The sequence below is a fragment of the Otolemur garnettii genome, unplaced genomic scaffold (genome assembly GCF_000181295.1).
Source record: "Otolemur garnettii isolate 467f Iridium unplaced genomic scaffold, OtoGar3 scaffold00295, whole genome shotgun sequence".
Lineage (NCBI taxonomy): Eukaryota > Metazoa > Chordata > Mammalia > Primates > Galagidae > Otolemur > Otolemur garnettii.
In genome coordinates, this window is record NW_003852690.1 from 707,509 (window position 1) to 730,445 (window position 22,937).

The 22,937-nt window shown below is 37.3% G+C and overlaps 1 protein-coding gene, 1 non-coding gene and 1 pseudogene across 4 annotated transcripts in view; 1 reads left to right on the top strand and 2 right to left on the bottom strand.

Annotated features, from left to right (window-relative positions):
- The window catches only part of PHKA1 (phosphorylase kinase regulatory subunit alpha 1), a 404,208-nt gene that overhangs the window by 295,080 nt on the left and 86,191 nt on the right, over positions 1–22,937 (bottom strand). For all 3 annotated transcript variants that reach the window (XM_003803354.3, XM_003803353.3, XM_012813746.2), the window contains exons 9-12: positions 11,931–11,984; positions 10,459–10,581; positions 2,061–2,156; positions 979–1,086 (exon numbers count right to left, since the gene is read on the bottom strand). In XM_003803354.3, the coding sequence (XP_003803402.1) occupies positions 979–1,086; positions 2,061–2,156; positions 10,459–10,581; positions 11,931–11,984 (381 nt within the window). The remainder of the gene's footprint in view (positions 1–978; positions 1,087–2,060; positions 2,157–10,458; positions 10,582–11,930; positions 11,985–22,937) is intronic.
- LOC111722632 lies at positions 5,317–5,423 on the bottom strand. The gene has a single exon (XR_002771367.1). It is a non-coding gene; the product is annotated as a U6 spliceosomal RNA (small nuclear RNA).
- LOC111722631 overlaps positions 18,305–22,937 on the top strand; it is a 14,377-nt pseudogene continuing 9,744 nt past the window's right edge.

Genomic DNA, 22,937 nt, shown 5'->3' on the forward strand with positions numbered 1-22,937 from the left:
CAGAAGTGATACCTCCAATCCCCCTCCCTCCACTGAATCTGAATTTAATTTTCTAATTGAACGAGAATGTCACCAGGTAAGAATTATTAAAAAAAAAAATTCTGTCCATTTCTTCTAAACTCATTTAGTAATGTCAACTAAAGATAATTCAACAGCCACGAAAATAGGGAAAAAAATCCAAACCAAAATAATTGTAGAAAATCAATGGTTATATATAACAGGTCCAAGAGTCTGGCTCAGAATGTATAGCTAAGTCCTACCTTCAATCCTCTAGAAGCCTGCATTATAGCTTATCAAAATAACCTACAGTGGAGAAATAGATTTGCTAGCAAATCTGAAAAACATTTGAGAAAGAGAACCTTCCTGTGTAGGCTCAAAATGTCACAAAGAAGTTATACACAAAGTCAGAAATTTCCTAGTGCTTCATTAAGGGCTATCTCAATAGAATTTGATGTAAGGAACGCTTAAAGAACCTCTGACCGAAAAACAAACAAAAAAACCCAACAAGATAAACAAAAACCATGATGTTCTTAATCACTTGTCATAGTACCTAAAATTATCAGTTAATTCAATTAAAGAATCATAATGTAAAGAAACATTATGTTGCTTCAAAAGGCTAGTACTCTGTCCATTATCAGAAATCAACTAGCTAAGCTTAATTGCATTCATCATCAGGCAAGGTACTGAGAAGAGTTTTGAAAAGGAAAGATGCAGGCCCTGCTTCATTAGCAACTTCAAGTACAGTGCCAAATAAAGGAGACCTGGGCAGTATGAGGGACATGGTTGCAAGGGGCAAAAGACTTTTTGTTGAGGGTTGACCATGTTCCCCCCTTCTGAGGACGTAGAGGAAAGACTATAATAATTAAGGCAAACTGCAAAAGGCAAAAGACATCCTTCAGCTTTAATGAGCTCCTCATGAATCTGATTCATGGTAACTAAGGCAGAAAAAACTGGGACGGGCTTTAAGATTTCTCTTACCTCAGCCATCAAGCTTCCTAAAATATACAGAGACTGACCCCACATATGAGGCAACTTCCCCATGGGAACTCGGTCCACAGTGTGAGGGTTTTGATATTCTTCATCAACCTAAAAGGAAAGATGAAGAGGGCAAATGATGAGTTATAGAAGGTTTAGATAATTAAAAATACTGAGTTTGGATTATGATTTATACTCCTTGCAGTCACATATGCAATGCAGTAAAAAGTCAAGCACTATTAGACAGTGCTCCTCAGATTGCTGGGGGCAAAAAAAATCACCAGAGGATCTTGTTAAAATACAGATTCTGATTGAGAAGATATGAAGTAGGACCTGAAATCTATTTCTAACAAGGTCTAATGCTGCTAATGTTGCTAGGAGCTTATCCTACCCACCCCCACCAGAAAGAAAGAGTGTATCTCTTCCATGTCTAATGATCTTTTGCAATGAATAAGAGGAACCATAGTACACCTGGCTGGCAATTTGGGAAAATGAAGACAGGACATACGTCATTCTCCAAACCTGATCCATTTAAATAATCATGGGTTACTGGCCTCAAAGCACAGAACAATAAATTCTGAGAGCTCACACAGACCATCGTTCTAGTTCTACCTATTGATCTCCATATCATTGTCAACATTAAGGTTTGATTTTTATTCTTGTTTTGCTGTGCAACAATGTCATAATTCAGGCTGCTTTACAACTTATTTTTTTTCTTTTCTTATTTTATTAAATCATAGCTGTGTACATTAATACTATCATGGGGTAAAATATGCTTTTCCATACACAATTTGAAATACTTCATCCAACTGGTTAACATAGCCTATGGTTCATCCTATAAGGGTACATGTGAATCTCTCTAAATGTAGAATATAAATGTCTTAATACAATTTATTTTTAAAGGAATAAAATCACATTTCTGTTGTCTTCTACATAAAGATAATATTAAAATAACAAGGTTAAAAATTATTTGACTCATACTAACCTGAAGTAAAAACAGAAAATTATTTGACCCATATGAGGCAGTCCTATGAAGGTATTGCTCCTTCTCTATTAGCTACATGTTACAATGCTGTCCAACTCACCCTGTCAGGAGGAACACTGTACAGCTCTGGCAGAAGTGGCACTCCATTTTTACCCTTGATAAGGACTGCTTCCAGAGCTTCTCTATACTCTTGAACCTGCAGATCACAGAAAGGCATGGGAAAAAAACCTTACAGAAAGTTCCATTCTCCCTTGGAGCACTTTGTGACCAAAGAAGGTCCTGTCTCAAAAGAGCTTAATCACCTAGTAAGAAGAAAAGGAAAGGGATATAGCACTTACTAAATTCTTCTTATAGGACAAATATTATGCTAGGAGTTTTGCATAGTATAATGCATTTAATATTAATAACCCTCTTAGGATGTTTGTGTAATTAAGCCCTTTTTACAGGGAAATTAAAGCTCAAAGAGGTTGAGAATTTGTGGACAATCACAGATCAAGTACATGGTTGGGTAAAGAATGCAGTCCAAATCAGTCTGCCTTCTAAGGCTTGTTTTGTATTTTTAGTTCAGATTAATAAGAGAGTACAAATGATGAAGTTACATTGTTTGCACTTCTAAGGTAAAATTCAGGTTGTAGTTGAGTCCTTCATCTAGGGAATGTGCTGTATACTGTTATCTTGTGACTAATATAAGAGCTTCCAATTCCCTCCCTCCTCCCCTTTCCCCTCCCCCCACTCTTTCACTTAAATATACATATGTTTGTCTCTCACATGGGCTTGTAGTTAGTTGTTTATCTATTGTTTTCATACTAGCATTGAATACACTGGATACTTGCTTTTCTATTCTTATGATACTTTATTAAGAAGAATGTACTTCAACTCCATCCAAAAGATGTAATCTTTTAATACAAAAGATGTAAAGTCTCCTTGTTTTTTATGGCTGAAGAGTATTCCACAGTATAAGTATACCACAGTTTATTAATACATTTATGGGTTGATGGGCACTTGGGTTGCTTCCATGTCTTGGCAATTGTGAACTGAGCTGCAATAAACATTCCAGAGCAAGTGGCGTTTTGATAAAATAATTTCTTTTCTTCTGGGTAGATACCCAATAATAGGATTGCAGGATCAAAAGGAAGTTCTACCGAAGATCCTCCATATGTCTTTCCATAGAGTCTATATTATTTTGCAATCTTACCAGCAGTGTAAAAGTGTCCTCTTCTCTCCATATCCATGCCAGCATCTGCAGCTTTGGGATTTTGTGATGGGGCTATTCTCACAGGGGTTAGGTGATATCTCAGAGTGGGTTTGATTTGCATTTCTCTGATTATTAAGGACAATGAGTATTTTTTGCCATTAGTCTATGCTTTCAGAGATATTTCTGTGCAAGTTTCTTGCCCCCTTATAAATGGGATTGTTTACTCTTTTATTCTTGATTAGTTTAGGTTCTCTATAGATTCTTGTTACCAGTCCGTTGTCAGATTCATAGCATGCAAATATCCTCTCCCATTCTGAAGGGTCTGTCTGTTTGGTTTTAGTTGTTTTATCCTTGACTGAAGAGAAGCTATTTATCTTGATCATGTCCCATTTATTTATTCTTGATGTCACTGCAATTGCCAAGAGTCAGTCTTCTTGATAAAATCTTTTTCCAGGATGATAACATAGTTTTTCCCACACTTTCTTCTACATTTCTTATTAGTTTATGTTTTAAATTTAAGTCAATTTTGTCAGTGGAGAGAGGTGAAGGTTCAGTTTTAGTCTTCTACCTGTGGTTAACCAGTTCTCCCAGAATCATTAAGTAGGGATTCTTTTCCCTAGTGCACACTTTTGTTTGCTTTATCAAAGATCAGATGGTGATATGTGGCTAGGTTCATCTCTAGGCTCTCTGTTCCATTCCATAGATCTCTATCTTCACTTTTGTGCCAGGACCATGCTGTTTTGATCACTATAGATTTGTAGTATAATCTGATGTCTGGTAACACAATGCGTCCAGATATATTTTTGTTTAGTAGAATTGCATTGGTTATTCATTTTTTTTCCTGGTTCCATAAAAATAAAGTACTATTTTTTTTAAATTCTTCAAAGTATGATGTTTGTGCTTTGATGGGTATTGCATTAAATCTGTACATCACTTTGAGTAGTAAGGACATTTTAACAATGTTGATTCTTTGTAGCCATTAGCATGGTATATTCTTTCATTTGTTAACATCTTCTGCTATTTTATCTCTCAGGGTTTTATAATTCCCTTATAGAGATCTTTCACATCCTTTATTTGGTATATTCCCAAGTATTTCATTTTCTTTGAAGGTACTGTGAAAGGTATCACATCTTTGATTTATTCTCAGCTTGACTATTATTGGAGTATATGAAGGCTATTGATTTGTGGACATGAATTTTTTATCCTGAGACAATACTGTATTCCTTCATCACTTTCAGGAGCTTTATGGTTGAGACCCTGAGGTTTTCCTAGTAGAAGATCCTATCATCCACAAAGAGCAAGTTTAACTTTACCTACCACTATTTGAATACCTTTGATAATCCTTCTCTTGCCTGATTGCATTGGTTAGAATTTCCAGAAATATTTTCATAAGCAGTGACAACAGTGGGCATCCTTGCCTAGTTCCAGTTCTAAGTGGAAATGCTTTCAGTTTTACTCCATTCAATATGATATTGGCTGTAGGTTTGTTTTAAATGCCCTGTATCAGTTTATGAAATGTCCCATCTATACCTATTTCTTTAAGGGCTCTTGTAAGAAAAGAATGGTGAATTTTGTAGAATAATTTTTCTGCAACTAGAAGATCTTATGATCTTTGTTTTTGCTTCAATTTATGCAGTGAATTACATTTATAGATTTACATATGTTGAACCAACCTTAATTCCTGGGATAAAGCTCTCTTGATCATGATACATATTTTTTTAACATGTAGCTGTATTATGTTTGCTAAGATCTTACTGAATATTTTTACATCACATTGCATTAATGATATTGGTCTGTAGTTTCCTTTTTTGTTGGGTCCTTTCCTGGTTTACCTGTGGTGTGATATTTCCTTCATAGAATGCGTTGGGGAGGATTTCTTCCTTCTCTATATTTTGGAATAGTTTCTGCAGTATAGGCACTAGTTCCTTTCTGAAAGTATGGTAGACTTCTCATGTGAAACCATCTGCTCTAGGTCTTTTATTTTATGAAAGATTTTTAATTGTTGTTATAATTTCTGTGCTTGATATGATTGCAAATACAATTTGGTTGACTGAAAATTTTTAATTCTATATGGTTAAATGTAGAAAGGTGGTGTGATTCCAGGTATTGGTCCATTTCCTCTATGTTTTCAAGTTTCTGTGCATAGGTTTTTTTTTTTTTTTTTAATATGGAACACTTCACAAATTTGTGTGTCATCCTTGTGCAGGGGCCATGCTAATCTTCTCTGTATTGTTCCAATTTTAGTATATGTGCTGCTGAAGCAAGCACTTGTGCATAGAGTTTTTTGTAGTAATCATTGATGATCTTCTGTATCTCTGTGGTATCTGTTGTTATTTCCCCTTTTTCATTTCTGATTGAGGTTAGTAGAGATCTTACTTTTCTATTTCCAGTCTCTCTTGCCAAGAGTTTATTGATTTTATTCATTTTTTTCAAGGAAGCAAATTTTTATTTCGCTGATTTTCTAAATGATACTTGTCTTCTCAAAGCATTTACTTGTGATCTAATTTTGGTTCTTTTCTCCTGCTGCATTTGGAATTGGATTGCTCTTCTTTTTCCAGCTCCTTGAGATGGACCATTAGGTTGATGACTTCTGTTCTTTCTGTTATCTGGATATGGGCAACTAATGCTATAAACGTTTCTCTTAAGACTGCCTTAGTATATTCTATAGGTTTTGATAGCTTCTAGCTTCACTGAGAAATCTATTTATTTCATTCTTTATCTCTTCCTTGACCTATCTGTCATTCACCATAAGATTGTTTACTTTCCATGACTTTATGTAAGTTTAAGTATTTCCCTTGGAGTTGAGTTCTACTTTTATTCCATGATAGAGAAGATACAAGGTATAATTTCTACTCTTTTAAATTTATTGAGGTTTTATTTGAGCCCTAAGACATGACCAATTTTGGAGGATGATCTTTGGGTTGACAAGAAGAATTTACATTCAATTTTATTAGATGAAATGTTCTGTATATGTCTCAAGCCCATTTGTTGAAGGGTCTTAAAGTATATTTACTTCTTTATTACTTCTTTATTTAGTTTTTGCTTAGAGGATCTGTCCAGTTCTGTCAGAGGGGTGTTTAAGTCTCCCATTACTATGGAGTTGCAGGATATCATATTGTTCCAATCAATTAGGTTACATTTTATACATCTGGGAGCATTTATGTTGGGTACATTGATGTTCAAGATTGAAGTGTCTTTTTGTTGTATTGTTCCCTTGACCAGTATATCCTGTCCATTTTTGCCTTTTCTTAATTTTGTTGGTTTAAATCCAATTATATAGGCAAATATGATTGCAACCCCTCCTTTCTTTTAATTTCCATTTGCCTAAAGTAGTTTTCCATCCCTTATAACCCTGAGTCCTGTTTTATCCTTGAAAATTAGATATGTTTCATGAAAATAGCATAAATTTGGCTTGTGTCTTTTTATCTAGTCAGCCAGCCTGTACCTCTTCAGTGAGGAATTCAAGCCATTCATATTTATTGAGTGAATTGGTCAGTATGGTGGAGTTCAGTTCATTTTGTTTTGTGTAGGTCCATTGCTTAGTTTTATCCTTTATGCCATTGTCAAAGTTAGGTTTTCTCCTTCAATTTCTGGGTATGCTTACATTGCTGGTGGTCCATTGTGCTGGTCAGGTGAAGAAGGAGATGAGTACTTCCTGTAGTGCTTATCTTGTTGTTGCAAATTTACTCAATGTTTGCATTGAATTGATTTCTCTGTCAAAAATGAAATTTAGTTTAGCAGGATACAGTATCCTGGGCTGAAAATTGTTTTGTTTAAAAAGGGCAAAAGATAGATGGTCACCCTCTTCTGGCTTGAAAAGTCTCAGTGTAGAAATCTGCTGTTACCCTGATATTTTTCTCCTTGTAGGTTAAGAATTTGCTTATGCCTGTCAGCTTGCAGAATTTTCTCTTTCATTTTGACTTTGGCCATGTTAATTACCATGTGACTAGGAGTTGCTTTGTCTGAATAGAGTCTAGCTGGGGTTCTGAAACTATCTAGTATCTGGATTTCTGGGTCTCTTGCAATATTTGGGAAATTCTCCTCTATGATGTCTTTAAGTAGAGCTCCCATACCATGTGGACCATCTTCTTCTCCTTCAGGGAGCCTTATGAATTGAATATTCAATCTTTAAGAGTAGTGCCACAACTCTCTCAGGGAAAACTCTGCTTTTCTTCTTGTTTTTTATGCATCTCTGAATGATTGGGTTAATTCAAAAGCCTTGTTTGTGTTCTACTTCTGAGATGCTTTCTTCTCCATGTTCTACCCTATTGCTGAGACCCTCAGCTATGTTTTGAAACTCCTTGAATGCCTCTTTCAATTCCTTAAGCTCTACTATATTCTTCCTAATAATGTCCAGATCCTTGGTGACTTTGGCTTTAATTTCACTAAATTGTCAAGACAGTTTTTGGAATTCTTCTTGGATTTCCTTTCTCATCTTCTCTTCATTCATCTCATTTGACATCCATATTCAGAATTCTATTTCTGTCATTTCAGCAATTTTTCTATGGATGATATTTTCAACTGTATCTTCCTTGAAATCTCTTGGAGGGGTTGATGTGCTTTGATTTTTCATGTTGCCACAGTTTTTTTCCTGGCTCCTCCCCAGGTCAATTTTCAGATTATTTATATATTTATTATATTTTTTAAGCTGTAATGTTAGGTTGTTCCTAAATAGTCATTGAGTTATAATCTAATTGAAGGCACTTCATCAGCACCCCAGGGACCTATTTGCCAACTAAAACTAGCAGGTTGAAATCAGATCTGGAGACCCCAAGTTATGGAGCTTGCCACTGCTTCACCATTGCCTGTTCAAATGAGTTGGAGCTTATGTCTGTGGCCCTTACCTCACAGCCTCACATAGATGTCCTTTTGGGCTGCAGCGGAGAGTGTCTGATGGCTGGCCTTCCTTTCTCTAAGTTGGGTGGGGGAAGATCTCCTGGTGACAGTCCTAAACTGGGGGCTGGTCCCAGTTAGCATGAACCATTTCAGGCCTAGTATCAGTTCGCCCTCCACCCAGTTTAAAAGACCTGTGATTTTTTTTTGCTGGAGACCCTGCTGAAATAGATTGAAATCCTGGCTGAACTCCTACAGCTGGATGTGGGTAAGCTTTCTAATACCCAAATGTTCCCTCTCCATGGTGCTAATGCCCCTTATGCAAATTCAAAAAGCTGTAATTTTTATCTGGATTCCTGGCTATGGGCTGGACATGATATGGCTGTCACTGGGAGCTGAAGTAATGGATCTGCTATGGATTGCTTCTTGGACCGCCTCAAGGCAGAATTGCCTGAGGCTAGGCCTGGGTTTCTCCATGTCAGCAGGAAGTAAACTGGGGGATGACAGGCATAGACACCATGCAGAGCCACTCCAGAAGGCAGGGGAAAGGCTCTCCCTAGCAGGGGAAACCTAACCTGTAGCCAGTTAGGGATCTGGCTGGTTGTGGTCAGAGAGAAAGTAGCCTCTGTAACCCTTGCTTCTGCAGTTGAGGGCTCCTTCACCTTTCTGGTGCCTTGAGGTGGGGCAGACCCTCCAGGACGTTTGGGCTGGGGTAGCACTCTGCCTTGGGGTACTGGGAAGCTGGTCCTTGCAGGGGGAAAACTTTTAGGAGGGATCAGTTGTAGGCTCAAGGCTTCAGAGAGAAAACTTATTCACTTTTGTCCCATGTAGGATGCTGAGCCAGAGGTGAAAATTCCTAGGTGCAGAACTGGGACTTCCCGGTTCTCTTCCATAGGGTGAAAATTTCTCTGTTTGCTGCTCATGGAGAGCCCTTGGCAAGCCCCATGGGTGGGGGTCTCCCATCCCCTTTGGCACTGGGCACCTGTAGTCTTGTAGCTCCATACCTATTCTCTTCCTTCCTCTTTCTTGTCTTCACAATTTATCTCAGTGGGGATGCTGAATGCCTCAATTTCTTTTCCTTCTGTTCAACCTCCCATTTCAATTTCTCTGAGGTCACTTCAGTCCAATTTTTCTCCTCGCTCAGTACTTCTGGTGATAGCTGCCTCTATTCAGCCATCTTGCCCCCGTAGCCAAAGGCCTGTTTTGATCCACAATGTATACCTTAAGTATAGCTTCTTTACTTTAGGATGTATTGGTTTTAAAACTGCATTTTTACCTGCTAAATTAGGTTTCTATATGGTCAAATTTATGTTCTTTGCTTAACACCTTAGCAATAAATAAAATGTAAAACAATTTATGGTGAAAAAAACATACAGTAATTTCTGCTTTAACACTTGTTTTAAAAACACAAATTTGTTCCAATGTATTGATATATTAGGGAACAACTTAAGCATCATATGAATTTTACATTTGTACAATTTCATACTAAGAAGGCGCTTAGCTGAACTAACATGTAAGAATACACTAAACACACATACATGCACAAATCTCAGGAGGACAAGGAATCATACTGATCTATATTTGTTGTTACAACTTTCTGTCCAATTTCAGATAATCCTCCTTTCACCACCTTATAACTTACAAGTGGCAACCCTCTGAGGCCACTCTGGCTATGCAGCTATGTGCCTTCCCCTCTTTTTGATCTCCCCTCCTTTCTCTCAACCTATTTTTCACTTTTCTTCTCTGCTCTATATTTTTTCCCTCCATTTTTCTCTCACTCTTTTTTTCTCCTCTTGTCTTTTCTGCTTTTATATAGGGTGGTAGGAAGTGAGAGCCAGGTGGATTAGCTGGTGAGAGCATGGGCATACATTTCTACAAGCAAACTCTGGGTATTTTTCAAGGTAAAAAAACATAACTATTATGATATTTATGTATTTCTTAACTATTTAACATATATAAATCTGTGATACTATTTTTATTAGGTTCCTATCATTTTGTATGTGTTGCATTTTACTGTGTCCCTTACCCCATTTTCCCATCAGCTCTGTCGTTCTAAATTCTTAAATATGCATAGCAAGGTGATTTTTAAAGAATCCACATGTCTCACCATAGCAAACTTAACTGTACCTTGTATTTACAACATGTATTTATCTGAAGAGGAAGAGGAAGGGGAGGAGAAAAAGGAAGGGGAAGGATGAGGAGGCGGAGAAGAATAAAAGAATAAGAAGAAAATAAGAGGAAAAGAAGGAAGGGAAAGAGGAAGAAGATAGGAAAAGGAGGAAGAAAAAGGAAGGAAGGAAGGATTCAGATCTTCTTACTCTTAGTACCCTTAGCTATTAGTCTTTAGGAGAGACCACCCTGTCTCTTCTATATTAGAAAGACCCATTTGGACACAGGGTTGGTTATAGCCATTAACTAAAAGAAGACATAACTAGAATATCCTGCTGAAAAGCTCTCCCTAGCTCATTACCTGTTCTGCGTTGCCACTGAAGACCCCATCAAGGATAAAGTATGTCCAGAACAATGGCCATTCACACTCAATGTTTTCAAATAGCTTCAGCTCAGCTGGTTCATAGTACAGACGATTGGGATCCTGGTAAAAACACAATAAACAAAGCCTTTCTTACCACTCAGATGTTAGATGCATATCTTTAGTTCAGAAGTATTATAATACAGCCTTTCACTATTGATAGTTTATTTCAGAGAAGGTAGTCAGGAAGGTAAAGCATGCACATACTCTTTGCATACCCTTAGCAAGTATTCTATGATGTGACTTCTAACTAGTGGAATTGGGATAATAATGACATCATGAGAGGGTGTATGAAGTAAGATCGGCCTGCAATAAAGTTGAGTTTGGTTTCATACATGTTAACTTTGAGGTAATAGTAGGATATACCGGTAGAAATGTTTTGAAGGGTAGCTAGAGATGCAAGTTTGGGAATCATCCTCATAGAGGTAAAAATTAAGTAAAAGTTATAGATAAGCTTTATGAAATAGTACTATGTAAAATAAACAAAACTGCCCCCACATGTAATCTTGGTAGACCCTTAGAGTACCACAAGGGAAGGACAGAAATAGAATAATCAGGATAGTGAAGTGAAGTGTTGTGGAATTAAAATAGAAAAAGAATTAAAAGAAAAATTAAGGGTAGATAACAGTGATGTACTATAGACAAGTCAAAGAGAATAAGGACTGAGAAAAGGCTATTGGATTGGTCATTTATGAGCTTATGATGATGCTTCAGAACATAATTTTTGTAGAATGGTAGGGGCAGAAGTCAAATTCAGGACTAAAGAATGAAGTGGAAGAAAGGAAATAGACCAAAAGATTTTAAGCTTTAAGATTAAAAAAAAAAATCATAATGGCTCTTGACAAGCCAACCTAAGCCTTAAACAACATCAGCATTACCAATGAAGTGCTTCATATTGACCATTCAACACCTTTAATAATACTTAATTTTCCCCACTGATATTTCCAAAAACTTTTGACTAGTAGAACAAAAGTAACATACCTTTTCAAGATCAAGTACTATTTAGAACCAACCAACCACAAAAGATGAAAGGGGTCCAAAAATATCTACAGATGGAATGATTTTTTCCTTTGTAGTTATTAATAAATACTTAGAGATACTTTGAAACAACAAAAATATTCTTTGTGCTTAAACTTTCATCCACTGATTTTGCCATCCACCAGTAGTTCTCTCATGAAATTAATCGAACATAAGGGATGGAAAGACTGCATCTTCTTCTACTTTAATTCACAAAGGTCTACAAATTGAGAACCTGGCAGCTAAGCCCAATGAATACAGCAAACATCAGTTATTACTATCCTAATTAATGCTCTATATAAGTATCATTAGTGAGGTAAGCATTTTCTCTAAATAAGGCTACAGATAGATGTGACCATTCTACTTTGGGTTCATTGTGGGGAAAAGTAACCTACCTCCTTTGGAGTTTTATATCCATCTCTTAGAAAGCGACAGCAACCATAACGACCCTGGTAATGCAGAGAATAAAGATCAAAAGTTTGTACAAGCACGTAAACATATATACATCCTTTCAAACATCTACATTTACCAATCTATCACCAGGGAAGACATAATACTTAAAAACAAAACAAAATAATCTTGAAATCATCCCAGCATCAAAGACTGATTTCAGTAATATGATTTCAAGTGAATGCTAAGCTGCATGCTCTTCCTCGGTGCAGTGGTCCTAACGGTATCCTAGCTATGGCTGTCTACCATAAGGTTAAGTCTTTGACAGTTCAATTATTAATCTATGTGGTCCTTTTCACAAGACACAAGAAGCTCATAAGACACAAGAATATATTTTAAAAAAACACATATTTAAAAAATTTTGAGATAATTTTAAATATACAGAAAAAGTACAAAACCAGCACAGAGTCCCAGTATACCCATCAATCACCACTGCCTTATATTAATATCTTACATAACAATAGAAAACTTACCAAAACCAAAAAAATTAACTTTAGTGCAATACCATTAATGAAAACATATGACTTATTTAGAATCCACCAGTTGCCCTTTTTTCTTTTTTCTGTTTCTTTTTTCTGTGGGATTCAATTCAGAATCCCACAATGCATTCAGTTATCACATCTTTTAGTCTAATCTATGACAGTTGCTCAGAACACTTTTGAAGAGTTCTATTTTTAGACATCAATTTGGTTTTCTCTGATGTTTTCTCACAATGAAATTAAGGTTGTACAAATTGTGAAGGATACTACAGAGGTGAAGTGCCTGTCTCAATGTATTGTATGAAAGGGTACACGATGTCAATATATCCTACTTCTGGTGATGTTAACCCTGATCACTCAGTTAAGATGGTGTTTTCTGAGTTTCTTTGCAGCAATTTTCCCCTTTGTAACTATTAAATATTTGAGGGGACATACTCTGAGACTATGAAAAAATGTCCTTTTTCTAATTAAACTTTCATCCCATTCATAAACAGATGGCTTAGATGTCAGAAATTAAATTCAGAATTTGGATTACAAATTAGATTAATAGCATAGAGGCAAAGTTGGAATTAGAAATTCAAGGAGCATTTTAAAAGTTGTCTGAAGAATTGAATGAATTCAAAGACAGAATCACCAAAGATTTTGACACATTGAGACAAGAATTTGCAGTCCTTAAAGATCTGAGAAATACAGTAGAATCCCTCAGTAACAGAATGGAGCAAGCACAAAAAAGAATTTCTGACATTGAAGAGAAAGCTTTTGAACATGTCCTAACTCTCAAGAGGAAGAGAAATGGAGAGGAAAATTGGATCATTCTCTCAGAGAGGTCTGGGATAAGTCAAAGAAAACTAATATTCACCTTATAGGAATCCCTAAAGGCCATGAAGTTGCTTTACAAACCACAGAGACTATTCTTCATGAGATTATGAAAGAGAACTTTCCAGACATGCCAAGAGATTTGGAAATTCAGATAGCAGACAGTTTCAGAACCCTAGCATGACACAGCCTGAATAAGCCATCCCCCAAGCACATAATTAACTTCGCTAAAGTTAATATGAAGGAGAAAATTCTGAAAGCAGCCAGATGTAATAAAACCATAACCAACAAGGGAAAGAATATTAGAATGACTGCAGATCTCTCTGCTGAAACCTTTCAAGCCAGAAGAGGGTGATTACTGACTTTCAGTGTCCTAAAATACAATGACTTTCAACCCAGGATCCTGTATCCAGCTACACTGAGTTTCATTTATGATGGAGAAATTAAATAATTTAATGACATTCACATGTTGAAGAAATTTGCCACAACCAAACCAGCTCTCCAGGATATTCTCAGACCTATTCTCCATAATGACCACCACAAAAGTAAACTCACTCAAAAACTTTTCATCAAATTCTGACTTCAACAGTGGTGGAAGGATTAAAAATGTTCACTGGACTTTTGAAAAACTTGATACCAAAAAGTCTACCAGGTTTATCAATATTCTCAACGAATGTGAATGGCTTAAATTTTCCTCTAAAGAGGCACAGGTTGGCTGAATAAATACAAAAACTCAGGCCTGATATCCGCTAAATACAAGAATATCATCTTACCTTAAAAGATAAATATAGACACAGGGTAAAGGGATGGTCATCTACATTCCAGGCAAATGGAAATCAGAAAAAAGCAAGTGTTGCAATTTTATTTGCAGATATAATAGGGTTTAAACCAACAAAAGTAAGGAAAGATAAGGATGGTCACTTCATATTTGTTAAGGGTAACACTCAATATGATGACATTTCAATTATTAACATTTATGCACCCAATCAGAATGTACCTCTATTTATAAGAGAGATTCTAAGAGACATGAGCAACTTGATTTCCTCCAGCTCCATAATAGTAGGAGATTTTTACACTCCTTTGGCAGTGTTGCATAGATTCTCCAATAAGATACTAAGTAAAGAAATTTTAGATTTAAACTTAACCTTTCAAGATTTGGATTTCATAGACATCTACAGAACATTTGATCCTAATAAAACTGAATATGCATTCTTCTCATCTACCCATAGAACATACTCCAAAATTGATCACATCTTAGGTCAGAAGTCTAACCTCAGCAAATTTAAAAGAATAGAAATTATTCCTTGCATCTTCTCAGACCATAATGGAATAAAAGTTGAACTCAGTAACAAAAGGAATCTGCATACTCATTCATAAACATGAAAACTAAATAATCTAATGCTAAATGATAGCTGGCTCATAGATGAGTTTAGAAAAGAAACTAACAAATTAGTGGAACAAAATGATAATGAAGACAGAAATTATCAGAACCTCTGGGATACTGCAAAGGCAGTCCTAAGAGGGAAATTTATAGCACTGCAAGTCATCCTCAAGAGAATGAAAAGATAGAAAGTTAACAACTTAATGGGACATCTCAAGCAACTGGAAAAGAAAGAACATACCAACCCCAAACCCAGCAGAAGAAAAGAAATAACCAAAATTAGAGCAGAATTAAATGAAATTGAAAACAAAAGAATTATACAACAGATCAATAAATCAAAAAGTTGGTGTTTTGAAAAGGTCAATAAAATAGATAAAACTTTGGCCCCCCTAACCAAGAAAAAAAGAGTAAAATCTCTAATCTCATCAATCAGAAATGGTAAAGATGAAATAACAACAGACCCCTCAGAAATCCAAAAAATCCTTAATGAATATTACAAGAAACTTTATTCCCAGAAATATGAAAATCTGAAGGAAATCAACCAATACTTGGAAGCATGCTACCTCCGAAAACTTAGCCAGAATCAAGTGGAAATTATGAACAGGCCTATATCAAATTCGGAAATAGCATCAACTATAAGAAATCTCCCTAAAAAGAAAAGCCCAGGAACAGATCGGAGTCACATCAAAATTATGCCAAATGTTTAAAGAGAAACTAGTACATATATTACTCAATCTTTTTGAAAATATGGAAAAAGAAGGGATAATACCCAACACATTCTATGAAGCTAACATCACCCTCATCCCCAAACCTGGAAAACACCCAACTAGAAAAGAAAATTATAGACCAATATCACTAATGAATACTAATGTGAAAATATTCAACAAGATCCTAACACACAGAATCCAGCAACACATAAAACAACTTAAATACCATGACCAAGTGTGTTATATCCCAGGGAATCATGTCTGGTTCAATATATGTCAATGTATAAATATAATTCATCACATAACAAAATTAAAAAAACAAAGACAACATGCTTTTCTCAATTGATGCAGAAAAACCTTTTGATAATATCCAGCATCCATTCATGATCACAACACTTAAGAAAACTGTTATAGAAGGGACATTTCTTAAACGGATACAGACCATCTACAGCAAACCTACAGACAATATTATATTGAATGGACTTAAATTTAAATCATTTCTACTCAGATCAGGAACAGGCAAGGTTGCCCATTGTCTCCACTGCTTTTTAACATTGTAATAGAAGTCTTAGCCATCACAATTAGGGAGGAAAAGGCAATCAAGGGTATCCATATAGGGTCAGAAAAGATAAAACTTTCACTCTTCACAGATGATATGATTGTATATCTGGAAAACACCAGGTATTCTAGATAAAACTCTTACAAATCATCAAGGAATACAGCATTGTCTCAGGTTACAAAATCAACACTCATAAATCTGTAGCCTTTATATATACCAAAAATAGTCAAGCTGAAAAAAACAGTCAAGGACCCTATTCCATTCACAATTCTGCCAAAGAAGATGAAATATCAGGGAGTTTACCTAACAAAGGATGTGAAAAACCTCTATGAAGAGAATTATGAAACTCTGATAAAAGAAATAGCTAAAGATGCTAACAAATGGAAAAACATACCATACTCATGGCTGGGAAGAATCAACATTGTTAAAATGTCCATACTATCCAAAGCAATCTACACATTTAATGCAATCCTTATTAAGGGACTATTGTCATACTTTAAAGAAATTGAAAAAATAGAACTTCATTTTATATGGAATCAGAAGAAAACTCGAATAGCAAATGCCTTACTCAGAAATAAGAACAAATCAGGAGGTATCACGTTACCAGACTTCAGGCTATACTATAAATGGATAGTGATCAAAACACCATGGTACAGGCACAAAAACAGGGCAGTACATTTATGGAAGAGACTAGAGAACCAAGAGATGAATTCAGATAGTTATTGTTATTTGATCTTTGACAAGCCTATCAAAAATACTCAGTGGGGGAAAGAGTCCCTATTTAACAAATGTTGCTGGGTGATCTGGCTGGTGACCTGGAGAAGACTGAAACTGGACCCCCACCTTTCACCATTAACAAAAATTGATTCTCACTGGATAAAAGATTTAAACTTAAGACATGAAACTATAAAAATACTAGAAGAGAGTGCAGGGAAAACACTTGAAGAAATTGGCCTGGGAGAATATTTTATGAGGATGACCCCGCCCCGGGCAATTGAAGCAATACCAAAAATACATTACTGGGATCTGATCAAACAAAAAAGCTTTTGTGTATCAAAGAGCACAGTAAGTAAAGCAAACAGACAACCTTCAAAATGGGAGAAGATTTTTGAAGGCTATGCTTCTGAAAAGGGTCTGATAACTAGAATTTACAGACAACTCAAACTAATCAATAAGAAAGGAACAAATAACCCTATTTCTATGTGGGCAAGAAACTTGAACAGAAATTCTCTGATGAAGACTGGCACATGCCCTACAAACACATGAAAAAATGCTCATCACCCTTAATCATCAGAAAAACACAAGTCAAAACCACTTTGAAATATTGTCTAACTCCTGTAAGTTTAGCCCACATCACAAAATCCCAAAACTACAGATGTTGGTGTCAATGCAGACAGATGGGAACACTTATACACTGCTGGTGGGAATGCAAGCTAATACAACCTTTTTGGAAAGATGTTTGGAGAACACTCAAGGAACTAAAAGTAGACCTACCATTCAATCCTGCAATTCCTCTACTAGGTATATATGCAGATGATAAAAAAATCATTTTACAACAAAGATTTGCACCAGAATGTTTGTTGCAGCCAAATTCATAATTGCCAAGACATGGAAACAACGAAGTGCTCCTCGACCCATGAATGGATTAACAAATTGTGGTATATGTACACCATGGAAAACTATGTAGCCTTAAAAAAGGATGGAGTCTTCACATCTTTTATGTTTACCTGGACGGAGTTGGAACATATCTTAGTAAAGTATCTCAAGAATGGGAAAAAAGTATCCAATGTACTCAATACTACTATGAAATCAATATATAATCACATTCATATGAATGGCAAAACATAACTATAGTCCAGAAAGTAGGGAAGAGGGAAGAGGAGAGAGAGGGGAGGGGAGGATGATATGGGAGGAGGGAAGGTATTTGGAGGGACTTCACCTAATATTCATGATGCAATGTTATATTTCAGAACTATTATAAAATGAGTATAATTGTGATGGATGTATTACTTAGTTAAATGTAAGCATTTCACATTGTATATCAGAGCAGTATATTAAATCCCATAAATGCATCAATGTACAAAGTTATGATTTAATTTAAAAAAGAAAAATAATATAAAAATTAGAATAAATAAAAAATAAAAAAAGAAACTAGAAAAGGAAGAATAATCCAATCCCAAAGTAGAAAGAAGGAAAGAAAGGCAAATTTGGTGATGGACTCCTGGGTTGCAGCACAGGGGTGACTGAAGGGTTGCCATGATACCAGCAGCAGCCATTACCACCTCAGTGCCTACACTGACCATGGCTCAGGCTTGGGCTCAGTGCATCAGTGAACGGTGGTGGACTGCCAGGAGGCAGTGGGCACAGCAGCCTTAGCATGAAGGATGGCTTCTTGAGCCATAGCAGCCTGTCCTACATGTCCTCATTGCTCCAGTTATGCAATGATGACAGAGCTTTTGCTGTAAGTAACATGAAGGTAACAGACCACATTGCTTCACTGGAGCAATGAGTCCAGATGAAACAAGATAACCTTCAGCTGTTCAAATCTGTTCTAGCTGACGTGGTTCAGCAGTTGAACATTACTGAGGAACAGCAAGCCATGCTTAACAGGAAAGGACCTAACAAAGCAAGACCATTATTGCAGACCCTGCCTTGAAGATCCACTGTCAGAAATGGCATAGTGTTACCAAAAGAAGCCCAATGGTTCTCTGCTGTCCTCCTCTGGGGTCAGTAAAGAAACCGCTGTGCCAGCAAACAAAAGCATCAAGCAGACCAGCTCTTAAGAATGAGTACCTGAGTCTCATGCCTGTAATCTTAAGCACTCTGAGAGGCTGAGGCAGGTGGATGACCTGAGCGAAGGAGTTTGAGACCTACCTTAGCAAGAGTAAGAACCCATTTCTACTAAAAGTAAAAAAAAAAAAAAAAGAAAAAAAACTAGCTGGGCATTATGGGGGGGCTCCTGTAGTCCCAGTTATTTGGGTGGGTGGCTGACATAGAAGGATAGCTTGAATCCACAAGGTTGCTGTGAGCTATGACACCATAGCTCTCTACCCAGGGTGACAGAGCAAGACTGTATCTCAAAAAAAAAAAAAAAAAAAAGAGTACCTGTTGTAGTCACAGGGAGAGTAATGGGGACTCAAAGGGAAACTGGAATCAGACAGGTTCCTCCATCAGTTCTTCTAGTAGCAAAAAGATCAATGAAAGCAAAACCAAGGAGCCCATATTCAGTGCAGAAGAGGATGACATAAAGATGTTTCTTCATGGATGCCCCATTACCATGTACATGCTCAAAGATCAAGTGGATTCTTACAATTTGGAAGCAAAAGTAGAACTTTCAACCAAGACACTCCAGCTAGAATGAGTCTATGGGTACTGAGGTTGAGATTGCAGTAACAAACTGTACTTGCTTCCAATTAGAGAAATGGTCTATTTCATCATCCGTGGCAGTGTTATACGACACGGAGAAGCAGAGGCAGCACTGCTATGCCAGACACAATGTTGATATAAAATGCCTAGCAGTTCATTCTGATAAGATCATGATAGTAACAGTACAAGTTGCAGGCACATCTAAGAAGGGAAAAAAATTGCCCCCACATGTACTCATGTGTCTGTGACATTGAATACTCTGCACATCATTGAAATAGGTTCTTTTGACTGAGCTATCACAAGCATTGCATTCTCAAAATCTAATGGAGGTAGCAATCTCTTGTGCTGTGGATGATTCCAACAACCATGTGCTATCTGTGGGAAGCTGGCAGAAAGAAGAGAGGCTGCCTGATGTAAAGTGTTCAAACGCAGTTGCATTTGCTGTATATCCCCCACCCCCACCACCATAGACATCAATATCATAGTCACCTGTGAAAAATCTCATCTGTACTTTTGGACACTGGTAAGGAAACTCTCATTAATAAGCAAGTATTAAGAGGGCGGAGCAACATCGCTGACAAGAAACACCTTCTTTGAAACCCAAGCGAGGTGAGATTGGGGAGAGAAGACTCCAGGCACATCTGGCTTGTGGGATATGCCCAGAAACATCCCTTTGGGGTTGCAGGAACGCAGCAGGAGCCTTCAAGACTCCAGGAAGAGGAGGAAAGCAGTGGAAAGGTGGCAAGTGTTTGCCTTCTATCTGAGGCCATAGTGACTGCAGTGGCTGCAGCAATTGTGGCTACAGCTGGAGCAAGAGTTTGCAGATAGGAAAGGCCTTCCCTGTGGGTTGTTTTGTTTTTTTTGGACTTGGGCACTTGGTTGAATTACCTTGGGAGATCTTGGGCGAGTGAGCAAGTGACTTTGAACAGTGCCCAGAAGCCAGGACTGAGATGCTGGAGAAGAGTGGAGCTTTCATTGTTCGGCTACAGGCTGCAACACAGCCACTGTGGGAGAGCTCCCTTGTAGCCTTGGCCCTCGGAGGGTGTAAAGCCAGGTGGTTCTGGTGTGATAAGCAGGTGTGATAAGCGAGGTGGTTCTGCCTGATAAGCAGGTAACTATGTCAGGAGAGATCCTAGCAACACATGCTTTTCTGGGAAAGCTTCTCCTTAGCCAAGGATCATGGTTTGGAAAGGTCAAGGCATGTCTATTAAGTGGGCTGGAGAGAGATTCAGGCTCCCTACCCTGGAGAGTCTCAGGACAAAGAAGTCAGCAGAGCCCTCCAGTCTCCCTCTTACACCGCTGTTTCAGCATTGTTATTAGCATCTCATATCCCAGAAGATCACCTATTGCCCAAGCAATATTCAGCAAGTCATATACATATGAGATTGCAGTAACAAACTGTACTTGCTTCCAATTAGAGAAATGGTCTATTTCATCATCCATGGCAGTGTTATACGACACGGAGAAGCAGAGGCAGCACTGCTATGCCAGACACAATGTTGATATAAAATGCCTAGCAGTTCATTCTGATAAGATCATGATAGTAACAGTACAAGTTGCAGGCACATCTAAGAATGGAAAAAAAATTGCCCCCACATGTACTCATGTGTCTGTGACATTGAATACTCTGCACGTCATTGAAATATACATGGTTTTGTTTATGTTTTTCTCTTTCTTTTTTTCAAATTTGTCCCCACAGATTTTTTTCCCTTTTTTCTCTTCATTTTTCTCATGTAAATATAATTTTTCATAGTTGCATTCTTTAATAATAAGAAGTTCATTTTTGCTAGTTCTTCTGCCCCTGTTATTTGTTTTATCTCCCACTTTTATCCTATAAGGATTTTTGTTTATTTATTTTGGTATTATTTACAGCATTTTCGTTTTTCTTCTCTATTTGGTGGAAGTGGGGTCCTGTGTCTGATCAGGCTGGGAAAGAGCTGCAGACATCAAGGGAACCACCTAACCCAGCAGCCTCAGTGGTTGGGATTTTATTGGTGTGGGTCAAAGTACCCTATTGTACACTTCTATTACTCCAGTTTCCCTCTTTCTATGCCTCTCCTCTTTTTGTAAATATTCCCTTACTCATCCCCTTTGCTTTCTCTTTCACTTTTTAAATCTTTTATCCCTTCTTGTTCTCCAATCTTCTCATCCTTTCAGTCCTTCACCAAAAGGATACTTCAACACCTTAGGTCAGAGGCACAGTAACTTAAAGAGCAAAAGGAAGTGAAAGAAAAAAGTAGAGCAAGAAAAAAAGAGAAAAAGAAACACTAATGAGGGGCAGCACCTGTGGCTCAGTGGGTAGGGCGCCGGCCCCATATACCAAGGATGGAGGGCTGGAACCTGGCCCCAGCCAAACTGCAACAAAAACATAGCCAGGCGTTGAGCCAGGCGTTGTGCCAGGCACCTGTAAGTCCCAGCTACTTAGGAGTCTGAGGCAAGAGAACCGCCTAAGCCCAGGAGTTGGAGGTTGCTGTGAGGTGTGATGCCACTACACTCTACCGAGGGCAATGAAGTGAGACTCTGTCAAAAAAAAAAAAAAAAAAAACCACTCCTGAGGAAGAAACAGGAGAAAAATCCTGGCAACAAGAAAAACTAAAATAGAGCAACACTCTCCCACAAAGGAACCAAAAGGTAGTAGCTACTACAGAGGATTCCACCCATAAAGAAATTTAGAAATGACAGAAGGGGAATTTAAAATACAGATGATGAAAAACATTGAAGGAAAAAATGCTGAGAAAGTGGAAAATAACCAAAAGGAAATCCAAAAATAGAATCGAATAAGTAATCAACAATATGAAGAATAAAGAAAGGATACAGCAGAGCTTAAGGAACTGAAGCAGTCAGTTAAGGAACTTAAAGATGCAGTAGAAAGTACCAATAACAGATTAGACCATGCAGAAGAATCTCAGAGGTAGAGAACAAAGCTCTTGAGCCAACTCACACAGCTAAAGAGGTAGAAAGAAAAGAGAAATCAGAGCATTCACTGACATAATTATGGGACTTCATGAAACATTCAAACATACGAGTTATAGGTATCCCAGAAGGGGAAGAAAAAAGCCCCAGAGGAATGAAGGCCATACTAAAGGATATTATAAATGAAAATTCCCCCAAATACCACCAAGGATTCTGACACACTCCTTTCAGAGGGATATCGGACCAAAGGTCATCTCAACTCAAACAGAGCTTATCCAAGACACATTGCAATGAACCTGTCCAAAATCAAGACAAAAGAGAAGATTCTCCAAATGACAAGGAGTACATGCCAATTGACATACAGGGAAAAATCCATCAGGGTGACCGCAGACTTCTCAAATGAAATTTCTCAAGCCAGAAGACAATGATCATCTTCCTTTAATCTACTTAAAACAATTTCCAGCGCAGAATTTCATATCCTGCTAAGCTAAGCTTTAAAATTAATGGAGAAATCAAATCTTTTACTGATATGCAAACATTGAGGGAGTTTGCCACAACAAGATGAGCTCTACAGGAAATACTTAGACCTATTCTACACACTGACTGAGACAATGGACCACTAAGAAACTGAACACCCAGAAACTAAAGGGCAAAACCTAGCTTCCATAATGATGCAAAAGATTAGAATAAGCAATGTACTTTCACAAAACAAGATGAACAGACCTCCACCA